At 43.3% G+C, this 15,881-nt stretch overlaps 1 protein-coding gene across 8 annotated transcripts in view; it reads right to left on the bottom strand.

The window, feature by feature from the left end:
• The window catches only part of Atp8b5 (ATPase, class I, type 8B, member 5), a 119,998-nt gene that overhangs the window by 54,158 nt on the left and 49,959 nt on the right, over positions 1–15,881 (bottom strand). For all 8 annotated transcript variants that reach the window (NM_001431282.1, NM_001431283.1, NM_001431284.1 and 5 more), the window contains 3 exon segments: positions 3,724–3,812; positions 6,148–6,306; positions 7,809–7,891. In NM_001431282.1, the coding sequence (NP_001418211.1) occupies positions 3,724–3,812; positions 6,148–6,306; positions 7,809–7,891 (331 nt within the window).

Here is a 15,881-nt window from a genome sequence, read left to right as displayed (position 1 = left end):
ACAAATGAGACCTCATAAGATTAAAAAGCTTCTGTAAATCAAAGGACACTGTCAATAGGACAAAATAGCAACCAACAGATTGGGAAAAGATCTTTACCAAGCCTACAACTGATAGAGGGCTTATATCCAAAATATACAAAGAACTCAAGAAGTTATACTCCAGAGAGCCAAATCACCCTATTATAAAATGGGGTTCAGAGCTAAACAAAGAATTCTCAGCTGAGGAATATCGAATGGCTGAGAAACACCTAAAGAAATATTCAACATCCTTAGTCATCAGGGAAATGCAAATCAAAACAACCCTGAGATTTCACCTCACATCAGTCAGAATGGCTAAGATCAAAAACCAGGTGTTAGCAGATGTTGGTGAGGATATGGAGAAAGAGAAACACTCCTCCACTGCTGATAGGACTGCAAACTGAAAATCAGTCTGGAGGTTCCTCAGAAAATTGGAAATAGTTCTACCTGAAGACCTAGCTATACCTCTCTTGGGCATATACCCAAAAGATATATGCTCCAACATATAACAAGGACACGTGCTCCACTATATTCATAGAGGCCTTATTTATAATAGCCAGAAGCTGGAAAGAACCCAAATGTCCCTCAACAAAAGAATGGATACAGAAAATGTGGTACATTTACACAATGGAGTACTACTCAACTGTTAAAAACAATGACTTCATGAAATTCCCAGGCAAATGGATGGAACTAGAAAATATCATCTGGAATAAGGTAATCCAGTCACAAAAGAACACACATGGTATGTACTCATTGATTAGTGGATATTTGCCCAAAAGCTAAGAATACCCAAGATACAACCCACAAACCATACGGAGCTTAAGAAGAAGGAAGACCAAAGCGTGGATGCTTAGGTCCTACTTAGAAGGGAGAACAATATAACCACAGGAGGAGGAGGGAGGGAGGATCCTGGAAGGGAGAGAGGAGGCGAGAAGGAAAAGGGGGTGGGGGTGGGCAAGGTCATGTGTGTGGTGAGATGAGGGAGAAGTATAGATGGTCAGGAAATTAAAAAGAAATGTATAGCAGTGGGGGGATGGGGAACTAGGGGTAGCAACTGGAGGGTCCCAGATACCAGGGAATGCAGAAGCTTCCAGGGCCCAACAGGGATGACTTTAGCAGAAATATGCAACAAAGGGTGGACAGAGCCTGTAGAAATCACTTCCAGTAGATTGGCATGGTCCCTGGTCATGGTATGAGGCCACATATCCGTCTTGAAGTTTTTAATCCAGAAATGTTCCTGTCCTAAGGACAGACAGGGACAGAAACTGGAACAGAGACTGAAGTAAAGGCCATCCAGAGACAGCCCTACCTAGGGACCCATCCCGTTTGCAGACACTAAATCCCAACACTATTGCTGATGTCAAGAAGCTCTTGCTGACAGGAGCCTGGTATGGCTGTTCCCTGAGAGGTTCTGCTAGCACCTGACCAATACAGATGTGGATGCTCGCAACCAACCACCAGACTGAGCCTGGGGACCCCAAGGGAAGAGCTAGGGGAAGGACTAAGGGAGCTGAAGGGGATTGCAACCCCATAAGAAGAACAATATCAACTAACCAGACCACCCAGAGCTCCCAGGACTAAACCACCATTCAAAGAGTACACATGGATCCATGGCTCCAGATACATATGTTGCAGAAGATGGCCTTGTCTGACATCAAGAGGAGGGGAGGCCCTTGGTCCTGTGTGGGTTTGATCCCCTGGAGTAGAGAGGATGCTAGAGCACAGGCACGAGTGGGTAAGTGGGTGGAGGAGCACCCTCACAGAGGCAAAGGGGAGTGTGGAGCGTGGGGATGGGATGGGGAGCTGTGGAGGTGTCACGGGGAGGGAGGATATCATTTGAAATGTAAATAAATAAAATGATTAATTAAAAAAACCCCAAACTTCTTTCAGTTGATAAGGATTAATACAGAGGCAACAGCTGGATAATACCCAGAAAGTGAGAGACTCTGGAACATTCAGCCCTAAATAGGATATCATTGTCCAACAGCTCGCCTCAAGGCTCAAGGATCTGTGCAGGAGAGGAGGCAGAAAGATTTTAAGAGCCAGAGGTGGTGGATGACCCCAAGGAAACAGTGTCATCCAGACACAACAGAGACGGCGCGCATGTACACACACACACACTCACACACACACACACACACACACTCACACACACTCACACACACACTCACACACTCACACCCACACTCACACCCACACCCATACACTCACACTCACTCACACACACACTCACACACTCACTCACACACACACACTCACACACACTCACACTCACACTCACTCACACACACACTCACACACACTCACACTCACACACACACTCACACACACTCACACACACACTCACACACACACTCACACACACACACTCACACACTCACACACACTCACACACACTCAACCTGCACAAGTTCAAACCAGACAGAATCATGGCACAGAGAAGGGGAAGTGGACACAATGTCCATCCTAACCCAGAAGCAGTTATAATTGCTACTTACTCTAAGAAGGAAAACCTCTTTTTTCTCCAGCAGAATGCCCTGGGCATATCAACCACGCACAGGGCACGACCTGTACCCAGGGATAGTTGGCCAACACAAAATGACTCCATGTACTTTTTTTTTTCTTTTTTTTCGGAGCTGGGGACCGAACCCAGGGCCTTGCGCTTGCTAGGTAAGCGCTCTACCACTGAGCTAAATCCCCAGCCCTCCATGTACTTTTTATGTGTAAGTTTTTGTAGGGAATTTTTAAATTATAGTTTTCTCCTATTAGTTTTTTGATTTGTTGTGATATTTGTGTTTGCTTTTCCTTTATTTTTATTTTTTGAAAGATAAGGGAGGAGCACCAAGTTGGGTGGGTAGAGAGGTAGGAAGGATCTGGGGAGAGGTTAGGACAGGGAATATTATTTTAAAAATGTATATGTATGTAAACCTAAAAAATAAAATAAAACAAAAAACCCATCTCTTTTCTGCCAGCTGGTGGTGGCACACACCTTTAATCCCAACACTTTGGAGGCAGGCAGATCTCTGAGATTGAGGCCATCCTGGTCTACAGAGCGAGTTCCAAGATGGCCAGGGCTACACTGAGAAACCCTGTCTGGAAAAAGAAAAACAAAACAAACAACCAAAAAAAAAAAAACCAAACCAAAAACACAGCCCCCCCAAACCCCAAACAAACAAACAAAAAACAAAACCCAAAACAAACATAACCCCCTTTCCCTTCCTCAGGATTCCTTTTATTAGTGATTTTCAGATGTTTAAGCAGATCCCGTTTTTCCAATTGAAATATTATAAAGCAGCATAGTGAGAAGCTGCTCTCTTTGAAGCAGGAACTCCGCCAAAGCCAGAGGAACCTATCAGTCTTCCGTCTCCTGCAGACTCTAAGACTCCTCTGAGGAATGCAGCTTTAAAACTATTGGACTAAATAAGGCATTCTATTAGACTACAGGGCACGTTATTACAGTTACAATCAAATCTGATATGAGAAAGTATCTTTATTTGATCAACTCTGGTCCCACTTACCAAAGGCAACTGTTTCTTAGTCGTCATTGTCTTACCAGAAGGAGTAACCTAGACATTGTACATTGTATCTGCTCCTTCCTGGCTCATGTCTTAGCTTTTGGGGTCATAGAGCGTCTTGTGACATTCTGACTCGGAAGAGCCTACTGCTCCTGTGGACGTACGTCTATGCAAAGAAAGGTTAACTTACCCAGAGCACAAGGACGTTCATGAGATGATCTATGTGCGTTCGTTTGAAGGTGGACCGTCCACTGTTCTGCATTAGTTTGGTGTCTGGCCCTAAGCAAAATGAAGGAATCCAGATTTTACAATCCCTGAGTATGCTTGGAGCTTCAGAGTGTGTTGACATATACCTTTATGTTCAGTTATTCTAACCTCTTATGGAAATGCAGTCGACAACAACACAGAGAGGTCCCCTACGAAGTGTCCGTACCGACTCCTCTCTCACCAGCACCTCAGCCAAGTCTTGATTTTCCATGAGGTGAGTCAGAACAAGAGTCACAGAAGGGTCCCTTATCACCACCTGATTTATATAGCTTAGTGCAGGAATTTTCTGTAAAGGATGTATTTGTTTTCTTTAACCTATTGCTGAGTCAATGTTCCTGAGAATGGAAGAAAGGACGTATCACTAACTGAGCTTTCCTCCCATGAGGTAAAAGCTGGGGAGAGGCTTCTCTGTGGCTGAGAGATATGGCTCTGAGACATGGCTGCCTTATTCCTTTATGACAGCACATGCAGTGAGCAAAGGAGCCTTCCTTTGTGGCCATGGGACGGAGCTGCAAACCACTGGTTAGAGATAGCGCTAGCAATCTGAAAGGGGATCTTCATAAGACAGGGGGGAATAAACTGTATGCAGGAACTTCTCTGGCCTTTTACCACCGACTCCTGTTTACACGTGTTCTAACGAAAGAGGGCCACTAATGTGCTCACGGGGTTGGGGGTAGCTGGGTTTTCCTGGCCTGTGAGCAAACACTGGGAAAGCATAGCATACGTGAGTAGCATTCTAACCCTTTACAGGTCTGGGATTTTGAGAAGTTCAAGGCAGAGTGAGGCAGCTACAGGGACCATACCTTCCAGAATCCTCAGAAAGACTGACCCTACTCACCCTGGCTTTCAAGGAGAGAGAGACCATGGCATGACTTGAGCACTGCATATCAGGAGTAACCACTCGAGTTTGCACTGAGAGAGACCATGGCATGACTTGAGCACTGCACATCAGGAGTAACCACTCGAGTTTGTACTGAAGGTGCCATGATGCTCTGTGCAATATGAGACCTGCCCAGACTCCCAGAGCTCATCGCTAGTGTTAACAAACCAGGAACCAGAAGGGAAGGAAGCCATGATGGCACTACTGCTACTGCTTGGGAAAAACCTTCAGCGGAACAAGTGGCCTTTCTAGGAGTGGTTTTCCTGTGTGAGTAACCACTGACACACAGTGAAGAAACCCTAGTCTACATCGCTTGAATTTGAAACTATGCAGCTTAGAAGCAGCCGCTCCACACTAATTGCCAAGGAACAAAGCTCTGCTGGGGTTTTCTTCCACTCCTAAGTGTCTCCACAAGGTGGGAGCCGTATTTCTCACAGAAGGAGAACTAGGAGCCCCATGTTTAAGAGTGGATGCTCTTGAAAAGACCTCCAAAAATCTGAGTTTAGGAATGTTCTCTATAGTAAACCTTTTCAATTCTTCCTCCTGTGGTTATGGTTGTTAAAGCCTGTATTTTAAGTTATCTAAAAGTTCATCTGTTGGAAGCTTGGTCTCCAGTAGGTGGCGCTCTTGTGGGGTAGTAGAAACATTAGGTATGGAACTTCTTTGAGTTAAGTTGGGTTATTAGGGGCAGTTCTTGAAGGCCCCTCCTTTGTCCTGCATCTCAGTCACTGTGCCATGGTCAGCTTTGCCCTGTCATGAATTCCCATTTTGATGGCTGGCCTTGCTACGGGTCTAAAGTGACAGGGCTTGGACTAACACCTCTGAAACTGAGTAAAAAGTTAAGTCCTTTTAACTTGATTATCTACAGGGACAGCAAAGAAAAAAAATGTTATCAATGTCTGCTGCTACTCAGGGTACAGAGGGATACAGAGGCTCTTTCCTAACTAAGCCATAAGCCAAGAACACCTCTCACTACATATTGTGGGTTGTGATTCTAAATGACATCTCAAGATGGGCTGCTAACGTAGGACTTTTCTCTTGATGAAGTCTCCATGTTATAGTTTAAATCCTTTTCCACAATGAACACAGCCAACACTCCCTTCTTACAGGAGTCACCATGTAACCTTCCCTACGATGATTCTGTTTCTCTGGGTGAAACCCTCTCCTGTGTCCTGCATACACTGGAAAGTCCCATGAATGCCTTATGGTGTTGAAACACAAAACTACCCTGGAGCAAACGTGGAACTGGTAAGTCACAAGCACATCACCTGGAGCAGAGTCGCTTCCCCCCGCCTCGATTTCTTCTTAAATTTCCCATCCAGTGACGTGTTTCACCTCCCCATCAATCGAGCACCAAGCCATGGTTCTGACGTATGCTTGGATGTTGTACCTGAGTCCTAAGGATGAACTAGCCCCAGCGGACAGTGAGCGGGCTCTAATGGGCTGGGTCTGACTGAGGGAGCGTACCCGTGTAAACCACCAAGCCATAGCACCAGTCTGTGTTCCGGATGATGCAGCCTCGGAGCAGGAGCCGCTCATAGTCCAGGAAGTAGGTGTCCCCCAGGTAGCTCAGTGTTCCGGAAAACCTGTCCAGCTTGTTGTTGGGAGGTTCGCACCGAACTTCTCCTGCGAAAAAAGTGGGAGGAATGCTCCCTGTAACCTCAGCAGAAAGGCAGAAAGAAAACCTCTTTGTTGTAATGCAACACAATTTTTTTTTCTCTACCCTTTCTCAACTGTTCCCTATCCTGTACTACATTCCTTTAGAAAAGCACAGACAGACTTCAGGGTTGCAGTGAGAATTTTGTTTGTTTGTTTGTTTTAAAACCACGGAAATAGCAATATGTTTTCATTTTAATTCCAGGTATGGGATGTGAGGCCGCATCACATTGTGCACAGCTCACTACAATTTGCCTTGTGCCCTAGCAGGGGTGTGCCTTTGAGAGCTGCGGATAGTTTCTGTGAGTGTGTGACATTTGCAATTCTGGGGACTCCTCAGGTCCTCAGGGGTTCTAGGTCAGGGAGCTGTTGGCAGATTATTGGTTGCTGTTGGTCGTGGTTTGTTAAGTAGTCATTTGCAAAGAAGAAACAAGAAGAAATTAGACATCCTGACGGTGGAGATCAAACTTGCCTGAAGGAACTCTACACCCCTGACCAGCAGGAAGCAGCTTAATGATAATGCTGCTCCCTCTGCCCTCTATCCCTTTTTCCTTCCTCTCTAGTGTTAGGTGGTTGTAAAGGTGGAGGAAGAGGGGTGAAGAAAGATGGGAGAAAAAAGAACCCACAAAGTAGCCCAAAGTACACAGGGCACCAAAACAAATGAACCATGAAGCATCCAGAGAAAACCGTCACAGGGTGATTTATTACATCAGTGCCGGTGAGGCTGAAGAAATGGAAATATTACTTCCCGAAGGTGAACCTATGATTTTTTTTTCCAAATACAATATTTGAGTTTTCCCTGGTTAGTAAATATATCCTCTGAAAATATTTTTAGCCTTTACTGGCTTTGTTTACTCTGCACGTATGAGCAGGAAGAAAGTATGCAACGGTGCACGTGCGGAGGTCAGAGAACACATGGGAGCTGGTTCTCGCTTTCTACCTCCCGCACCCCAGGTATCAAGCTTAGCTCACAGGCTTGGAGGCAAGTGCTTTACTCACTGAGCCACGGTGCTGGATCTTCCTTGTAAATACTTTTAACATGCTAAAATGATGAAAAATTTTTGAGACAAGCGAGGCTGTCCCTGGCTAGCCTGGAACTCACTATGTAGACAAGGCTGATCCCAAGCTCAGAGGTTGATGGCCTTCGTCTCCTAAGAGCTAGGATTAAAGGCTTTGGAGAAACACTGTAATCTACTCATTGTTTAGAGAAAAACCACTATTAACCATTTGAATTACATCTTTATAAGCTTCTTATCCTATGTGTGTATGCAAACATGTTTCTCCAAAACATGTATCATGCTGTCTTTTATAATCTATATATTTTTATTGTTATATTTTTCCATGTCAATGATTATCGACTTGCATATTGTTTATCATGAACTGTCTAGAATTCCTGTATGGCTATGCCACTCTTTGTTTAGCTAGTACTTTGCTGGTGAAAGTCTGGGTGGGCAGCCTACTTTCTAGCTTACCGTTAAAGGCAGACAGCAGCTCCAGGTTATCCTCCATGTCACTGGTAGCGGAGACGGCCTGCTTCACTTTCAGGTTGGTTTCACTAGAGTAAAGGTCACAGGTTCATCAATGTATGGGACATACCCACAAGGGTAGCTCAGGGCCAGCTTGTGCGGCCTCCTCCTTAGGTTTGAGAAAATAAATGCTGCCAGCAGAATACAGGCTCAGGGTCTGAGCTGTATGGTGCCCCACACTAGTTACTGCTTGTTCTCATGTGCAGCGTGGAGGTCAGAAGACTGAAAGGAACCCCCTCACTCCCTGTCCCTGACTACTTTAACCAACACAGGAGACAGGGCTGCTCAGATATGTTAGAGAAGCTGAAGAGACATCACAGAGCAACCCAGAGGTGGCACCTGCTACCTTCAGAGCACAGAGACAGTTCTGGTAAGAAGCCACTTAAGGAAACGGTTGATATTTACAGGGCTTATGGAAAGACCACAATGCAACATTTTTGGATACAAGAATGCACTGCGATATTAACAGTAGATTTCAAAATTACAGTATTAGTCAGGTCTCTGTAGAGGAGCAGTCCTATGGAATGACAATATATGTATACACATATATTCATAATACGTATAATTGATTTATCAAGTGACTTACAGACTACAGTACAGCTAGTCTAACAATGGCTGTCTCGCAACAGACAGTCCAAGACTCCAGCAGCTGTTCAGTGCATGGGGGTGGATGTCTCAGCAAGCCTTCGATAGATCTCAGAATCTCCAAGGATTAGGCTCTAATGCCAGTGAACTGAGGGTGAGGGCAAATGGCAGAATCCTAGCTCTTCCTTCCCCCCATGCCTTTTGTATAGATGGCCAGTAGACGGGGTGTCCTAGTTTAAAGGTCTACCTTCTCACCTCAAAATATCTGAATTAAAAATGGGTCATCACACTTCAAATAATCTAATAAGAAAAAAATCCCTGGCAGGTGGGCCTAGCCACTTGGGTTTTGTTAATTACAAATGCAGTCAAGTTTACAATCAAGAATAGTCCTCACAAGTTCTTTTCCCCCTAGGCAAATCAACACATATTTCTTTATGTCACACTTAATTTCCAAATGAAAACATTATCCAGTTGATAGTTACGCCTAACATGATATAACTACCCCATGTACAACCTCAACCACATTGTATATTTAACCAGGTCATGACTATGCTGAATATGACATAACTATTCCACATATGACTGGAGACGCATTATAAATTTCAGAATAGGTTTTAGCGGGATTCCCAAACCCGTGGATCCCTGACCGCAGCAGCTCACTGCTCCCAAACCCCGTGGGAGAGAGACCTCACCGCCTAGACAGGTGGGCACTCCTGAGACTGCAGAGCTGAAGAGACCACCAACACTGCCCACCCCTGCCCACATCCCTGGCCCAAGAGGAAACTGTATACGGCCTCTGGGTTCCCTTGGATAAGGGCACAGCAGCAGCAGGTCCCCTGTGTCTGAGACACCACCGGAACCTGAAGGGACCGACCAGATAAACAGTTCTCTGCACCCAAATCCCGTGGGAGGGAGAGCTAAACCTTCAGAGAGGCAGAAACGCCTGGGAAACCAGAAGAGACTACACTCTGCCCACATTACTGATTCCAGAGGAAAACACCAAACGCCATCTGGAACCCTGGTGCACGGAAGCTCCTGGAAAGGGCGGCACAGATCTTCCTGGTTGCTGCCCCCACGGAGAGCTCATAAGCAACACCCCACGAGCAAACTTGAGCCTTGGGACCACAGGTAAAACAAACCTTCCTACTCCAAGCGACCTGCCTAGTGAAATCAGGACACGGCCCACAGGAACAACTGAAGACCTGTAGATAGGAAAAACTACACGCCCGAAAGCAGAACACTCTGTTCCCATAACTGGCTGAAAGAAAACAGGAAAACAGGTCTACAGCACCCCTGACACACAGGCTTATAGGACAGTCTAGCCACTGTCAGAAATAGCAGAACAAAGTGTCACTAGAGATAATCTGATGGCGAGAGGCAAGCGCAGGAACCCAAGCAACAGAAACCAAGACTACATGGCACCATCGGAGCCCAATTCTCCCACCAAAGCAAACACGGAATATCCAAACACACCAGAAAAGCAAGATCTAGTTTCAAAATCATATTTGATCACGATGCTGGAGGACTTCAAGAAAGACGTGAAGAACTCCCTTAGAAAAACACAGGAAAACATAAATAAACAAGTAGAAGCCTACAGAGAGGAATCACAAAAATCCCTGAAAGAATTCCAGGAAAACACAATCAAACAGTTGAAGGAATTAAAAATGGAAATAGAAACAATCAAGAAAGAACACATGGAAACAACCCTGGATATAGAAAACCAAAAGAAGAGACAAGGAGCCGTAGATGCAAGCATCACCAACAGAATACAAGAGATAGAAGAGAGAATCTCAGGAGCAGAAGATTCCATAGAAATCATCGACTCAACTGTCAAAGATAATGTAAAGCGGAAAAAGCTACTGGTCCAAAACATACAGGAAATCCAGAACTCAATGAGAAGATCAAACCTAAGGATAATAGGTATAGAAGAGAGTGAAGACTCCCAGCTCAAAGGACCAGTAAATATCTTCAACAAAGAAGAAAACTTCCCAAACCTAAAGGAAGAGATACCCATAAGCATACAAGAAGCCTACAGAACTCCAAATAGATTGGACCAGAAAAGAAACACCTCCCGTCACATAATAGTCAAAACACCAAATGCACAAAATAAAGAAAGAATATTAAAAGCAGTAAGGGAAAAGGTCAAGTAACATATAAAGGCAGACCTATCGGAATCACACCAGACTTTTTGCCAGAGACTATGAAAGTCAGAAGATCCTGGACAGATGTCATACAGACCCTAAGAGAACACAAATGCCAGCCAAGGTTACTGTATCCTGCAAAACTCTCAATTAACATAGATGGAGAAACCAAGATATTCCATGACAAAACCAAATTTACACAATATCTTTCTACAAATCCAGCACTACAAAGGATAATAAATGGTAAAGCCCAACATAAGGAGGCAAGCTATACCCTAGAAGAAACAAGAAACTAATCGTCTTGGCAACAAAACAAAGAGAAGAAAAGCACACAAACATAACCTCATATCCAAATATGAATATAACAGGAAGCAATAATCACTATTCCTTAATATCTCTCAACATCAATGGCCTCAACTCCCCAATAAAAAGACATAGATTAACAAACTGGATACGCAATGAGGACCCTGCATTCTGCTGCCTACAGGAAACACACCTCAGAGACAAAGACAGACACTACCTCAGAGTGAAAGGCTGGAAAACAACTTTCCAAGCAAATGGTCGGAAGAAGCAAGCTGGAGTAGCCATTCTAATATCAAATAAAATCAATTTTCAACTAAAAGTCATCAAAAAAGATAAGGAAGGACACTTCATATTCATCAAAGGAAAAATCCACCAAGATGAACTCTCAATCCTAAATATCTATGCCCCAAATACAAGGGCACCTACATACGTAAAAGAAACCTTACTAAAGCTCAAAACACACATTGCACCTCACACAATAATAGTAGGAGATTTCAACACCCCACTCCCATCAATGGACAGATCATGGAAACAGAAATTAAACAGAGACGTAGACAGACTAAGAGAAGTCATGAACCAAATGGACTTAACAGATATTTATAGAACATTCTATCCTAAAGCAAAAGGATATACCTTCTTCTCAGCTCCTCATGGTACTCATGGAGAAAGTATCTCCAAAATTGACCATATAATTGGTCAAAAAACGGGCCTCAACAGGTACAGAAAGATAGAAATAATTCCATGCGTGCTATCAGACCACCATGGCCTAAAGCTGGTCTTCAATAACAATAAGGGAAGAATGCCCACATATATGTGGAAGTTGAACAATGCTCTACTCAACGATAACCTGGTCAAGGAAGAAATAAAGAAAGAAATTAAAGACTTTTTAGAATTTAATGAAAATGAAGGTACAACATACCCAAACTTATGGGACACAGTGAAAGCTGTGCTAAGAGGAAAACTCATAGCTCTGAGTGCCTGAAGAAAGAAACAGGAGAGAGCACATATCAGCAGCTTGACAGCACACCTAAAAGCTCTAGAACAAAAAGAAGCAAACACACACAGGAGGAGTAGAAGGCAGGAAATAATCAAACTCAGAGCTGAAATCAACCAAGTAGAAAAAAAAGGACCATAGAAAGAATCAACAGAACCAAAAGTTGGTTCTTTGAGAAAATCAACAAGATAGATAAACCCTTAGCCAGACTAACGAGAGGAAACAGAGAGTGTGTCCAAATTAACAAAATCAGAAATGAAAAGGGAGACATAATTACAGATTCAGAGGAAATTCAAAAAATCATCAGATCCTACTACAAAAGCCTATATTCAACAAAACTTGAAAATCTGCAGGAAATGGACAATTTCCTAGACAGATACCACGTACCAAAGTTAAATCAGGAACAGATAAACCAGTTAAACAATCCCATAACTCCTAAGGAAATAGAAGCAGTCATTAAAGGTCTCCCAACCAAAAAGAGCCCAGGTCCAGACGGGTTTAGTGCAGAATTCTATCAGACCTTCATAGAAGACCTCATACCAATACTATCCAAACTGTTCCACAAAATTGAAACAGATGGAGCCCTACCGAATTCCTTCTATGAAGCCACAATTACTCTTATACCTAAACCACACAAAGACCCAACAAAGAAAGAGAACTTCAGACCAATTTCCCTTATGAATATCGACGCAAAAATACTCAATAAAATTCTGGCAAACCGAATCCAAGAGCACATCAAAACAATCATCCACCATGATAAAGTAGGCTTCATCCCAGGCATGCAGGGATGGTTTAATATACGGAAAGCCATCAACGTGGTCCATTATATAAACAAACTGAAAGAACAAAACCACATGATCATTTCATTAGATGCTGAGAAAGCATTTGACAAAATTCAACACCCCTTCATGATAAAAGTCCTGGAAAGAATAGGAATTCAAGGCCCATACCTAAACATAGTAAAAGCCATATACAGCAAACCAGTTGCTAACATTAAACTAAATGGAGAGAAACTTGAAGCAATCCCACTAAAATCAGGGACTAGACAAGGCTGCCCACTCTCTCCCTACTTATTCAATATAGTTCTTGAAGTTCTAGCCAGAGCAGTCAGACAACAAAAGGAGATCAAAGGGATACAGATTGGAAAAGAAGAAGTCAAAATATCACTATTTGCAGATGATATGATAGTATATTTAAGTGATCCCAAAAGTTCTGCCAGAGAACTACTAAAGCTGATAAACACATTCAGCATACTGGCTGGGTATAAAATTAACTCAAATAAATCAGTAGCCTTCCTCTACACAAAAGAGAAACAAGCCGAGAAAGAAATTAGGGAAACAACACCCTTCATAATAGTCCCAAATAATATAAAATACCTCGGTGTGACTTTAACCAAGCAAGTGAAAGATATGCATGATAAGAACTTCAAGAATCTGAAGAAAGAAATTGAAGACCTCAGAAGATGGAAAAAAGATCTCCCGTGCTCATGGATTGGCAGGATTAATATAGTAAAAATGGCCATTTTACCAAAAACGATCTACAGATTCAATGCAATCCCCATCAAAATACCAATCCAATTCTTCAAAGAGTTAGACAGAACAATTTGCAAATTCATCTGAATAACAAAAAACCCAGGATAGCTAAAACTATCCTCAACAATAAAAGGACTTCAGGGGGAATCACTATCCCTGAACTCAAGCAGTATTACAGAGCAATAGTGATAAAAACTGCATGGTATTGGTACAGAGACAGACAGATAGTCCAATGGAACAGAATTGAAGACCCAGAAATGAACCCACACACCTATGGGCACTTGATTTTTGACAAAGGAGCCAAAACCATCAAATGGAAAAAAGATAGCATTTTCAGCAAATGGTGCTGGTTCATCTGGAGGTCAACATTTTAGAAGAATGCAGATCGATCCATGCTTATCACCCTGGACAAAGCTTAAGTCCAAGTGGGTCAAGGACCTCCACATCAAACCAGATACACTCAAACTAATAGAAGAAAAAGTGGGGAAGAATCTCGAACACATGGGCACTGGAAAAAATTTCCTGAACAAAACACCAATGGTTTATGCTCTAAGATCAAGAATCGACAAATGGGATCTCATAAAACTGCAAAGCTTCTGTAAGGCAAAGGACACTGTGGTTAGGACAAAACGGCAACCAACAGATTGGGAAAAGATCTTTACCAATCCTACAACTGATAGAGGACTTATATCCAAAGTATACAAAGAACTCAAGAAGTTAGACCACAGGGAGACAAATAACCCTATTAAAAAATGGGGTTCAGAGCTAAACAAAGAATTCACAGCTGAGGAATGCCGAATGGCTGAGAAACACCTAAAGAAATGTTCAACATCTTTAGTCATAAGGGAAATGCAAATCAAAACAACCCTGAGATTTCACCTCACACCAGTGAGAATGGCTAAGATCAAAAACTCAGGTGACAGCAAATGCTGGCGAGGATGTGGAGAAAGAAGAACACTCCTCCATTGTTGGTGGGATTGCACACTGGTACAACCATTCTAGAAATCAGTCTGGAGGTTCCTCAGAAAATTGGACATTGAACTGCCTGAGGATCCAGCTATACCTCTCTTGGGCATGTACCCAAAAGATGCCCCAACATATAAAAAAGACACGTGCTCCACTATGTTCATAGCAGCCTTATTTATAATAGCCAGAAGCTAGAAAGAACCCAGATGCCCTTCAACAGAGGAATAGATACAGAAAATGTGTTACATCTACACAATGGAATATTACTCAGCTATCAAAAACAATGAATTTATGAAATCCATAGGCAAATGGATGGATCTGGAAAATATCATCCTGAGTGAGGTAACCCAATCACAGAAAAACACACATGGTATGCACTCATTGATAAGTGGCTATTAGCCCAAATGCTTGAATTACCCTAGATGCCTAGAACACATGAAACTCAAGAAGGATGATCAAAATGTGAATGCTTCACTTCTTCTTTAAAAGGGGAAGAAGAATACCCTTGGCAGGGAATAGAGAGGCAAAGATTAAAACAGAGACAGAAGGAACACCCATTCAGAGCCTGCCCCACATATGGCCCATACATATACAGCCACCCAATTAGACAAGATGGATGAAGCAAAGAAGTGCAGGCCGACAGGAGCCAGATGTAGATCTCTCCTGAGAGACACAGCAAGAATACAGCAAATACATAGGCGAATGCCAGCAGCAAACCACTGAACTGAGAATAGGACCCCCGTTGACGGAATCAGAGAAAGAACTGGAAAGCTTGAAGGGGCTTGAGACCCCATATGTACAACAATGCCAAGCAACCAGAGCTTCCAGGGACTAAGCCACTACCTAAAGACTATACATGGACTGACCCTGGACTCTGACCTCATAGGTAGCAATGAATATCCTAGTAAGAGCACCAGTGGAAGGGGAAGCCCTGGGTCCTGCCAAGACTGAACCCCCAGTGAACATGATTGTTGGGGGGAGGGTGGCAATGGGGGGAGGATGGGGAGGGGAACACCCATAAAGAAGGGGAGGGGGAGAGATTAGGGGGATGTTAGCCCGGAAACCGGGAAAGGGAATAACACTGGAAATGTATATAAGGAATACTCAAGTTAATAAAAAAAAAATTCAGAATAGGTGGCAGTGTCCCTCAAAGGATGTTCCTTTGAGACCTCAACACAAACAAGATAATCACTGATATCCTCTCAGTTGATGTTACATTATATGACAAAGAAATAGAGGAAAGAAAACACAGATATCTGCCCAAAGCACTATTAGCAAAATATGACAAAAACACTCATGTCAGTTGTAGTCCTTGTTTCTGCAACTGGTCACATGGCCTTAACTGGTATTTATACCTACCTTCCTCCCTGTGCTATTCACTTGGTGTTTTCTCCACCCTTGGCAAGAACCTCAGCAGGTCTTGGGCCTTTTCCTGGAGGAGGGACCCATACCTTCATTCCTTACATGTCTGTGGTCTCTGTCATCTACCTGGGTTGGG

This window comes from Rattus norvegicus, chromosome 5 (genome assembly GCF_021556685.1).
Source record: "Rattus norvegicus strain SHRSP/BbbUtx chromosome 5, alternate assembly SHRSP_T2T, whole genome shotgun sequence".
Taxonomy (NCBI): domain Eukaryota; kingdom Metazoa; phylum Chordata; class Mammalia; order Rodentia; family Muridae; genus Rattus; species Rattus norvegicus.
Note: the sequence above shows the minus strand (reverse complement) of the source record. Positions and strands in the feature narration are given on the sequence as shown.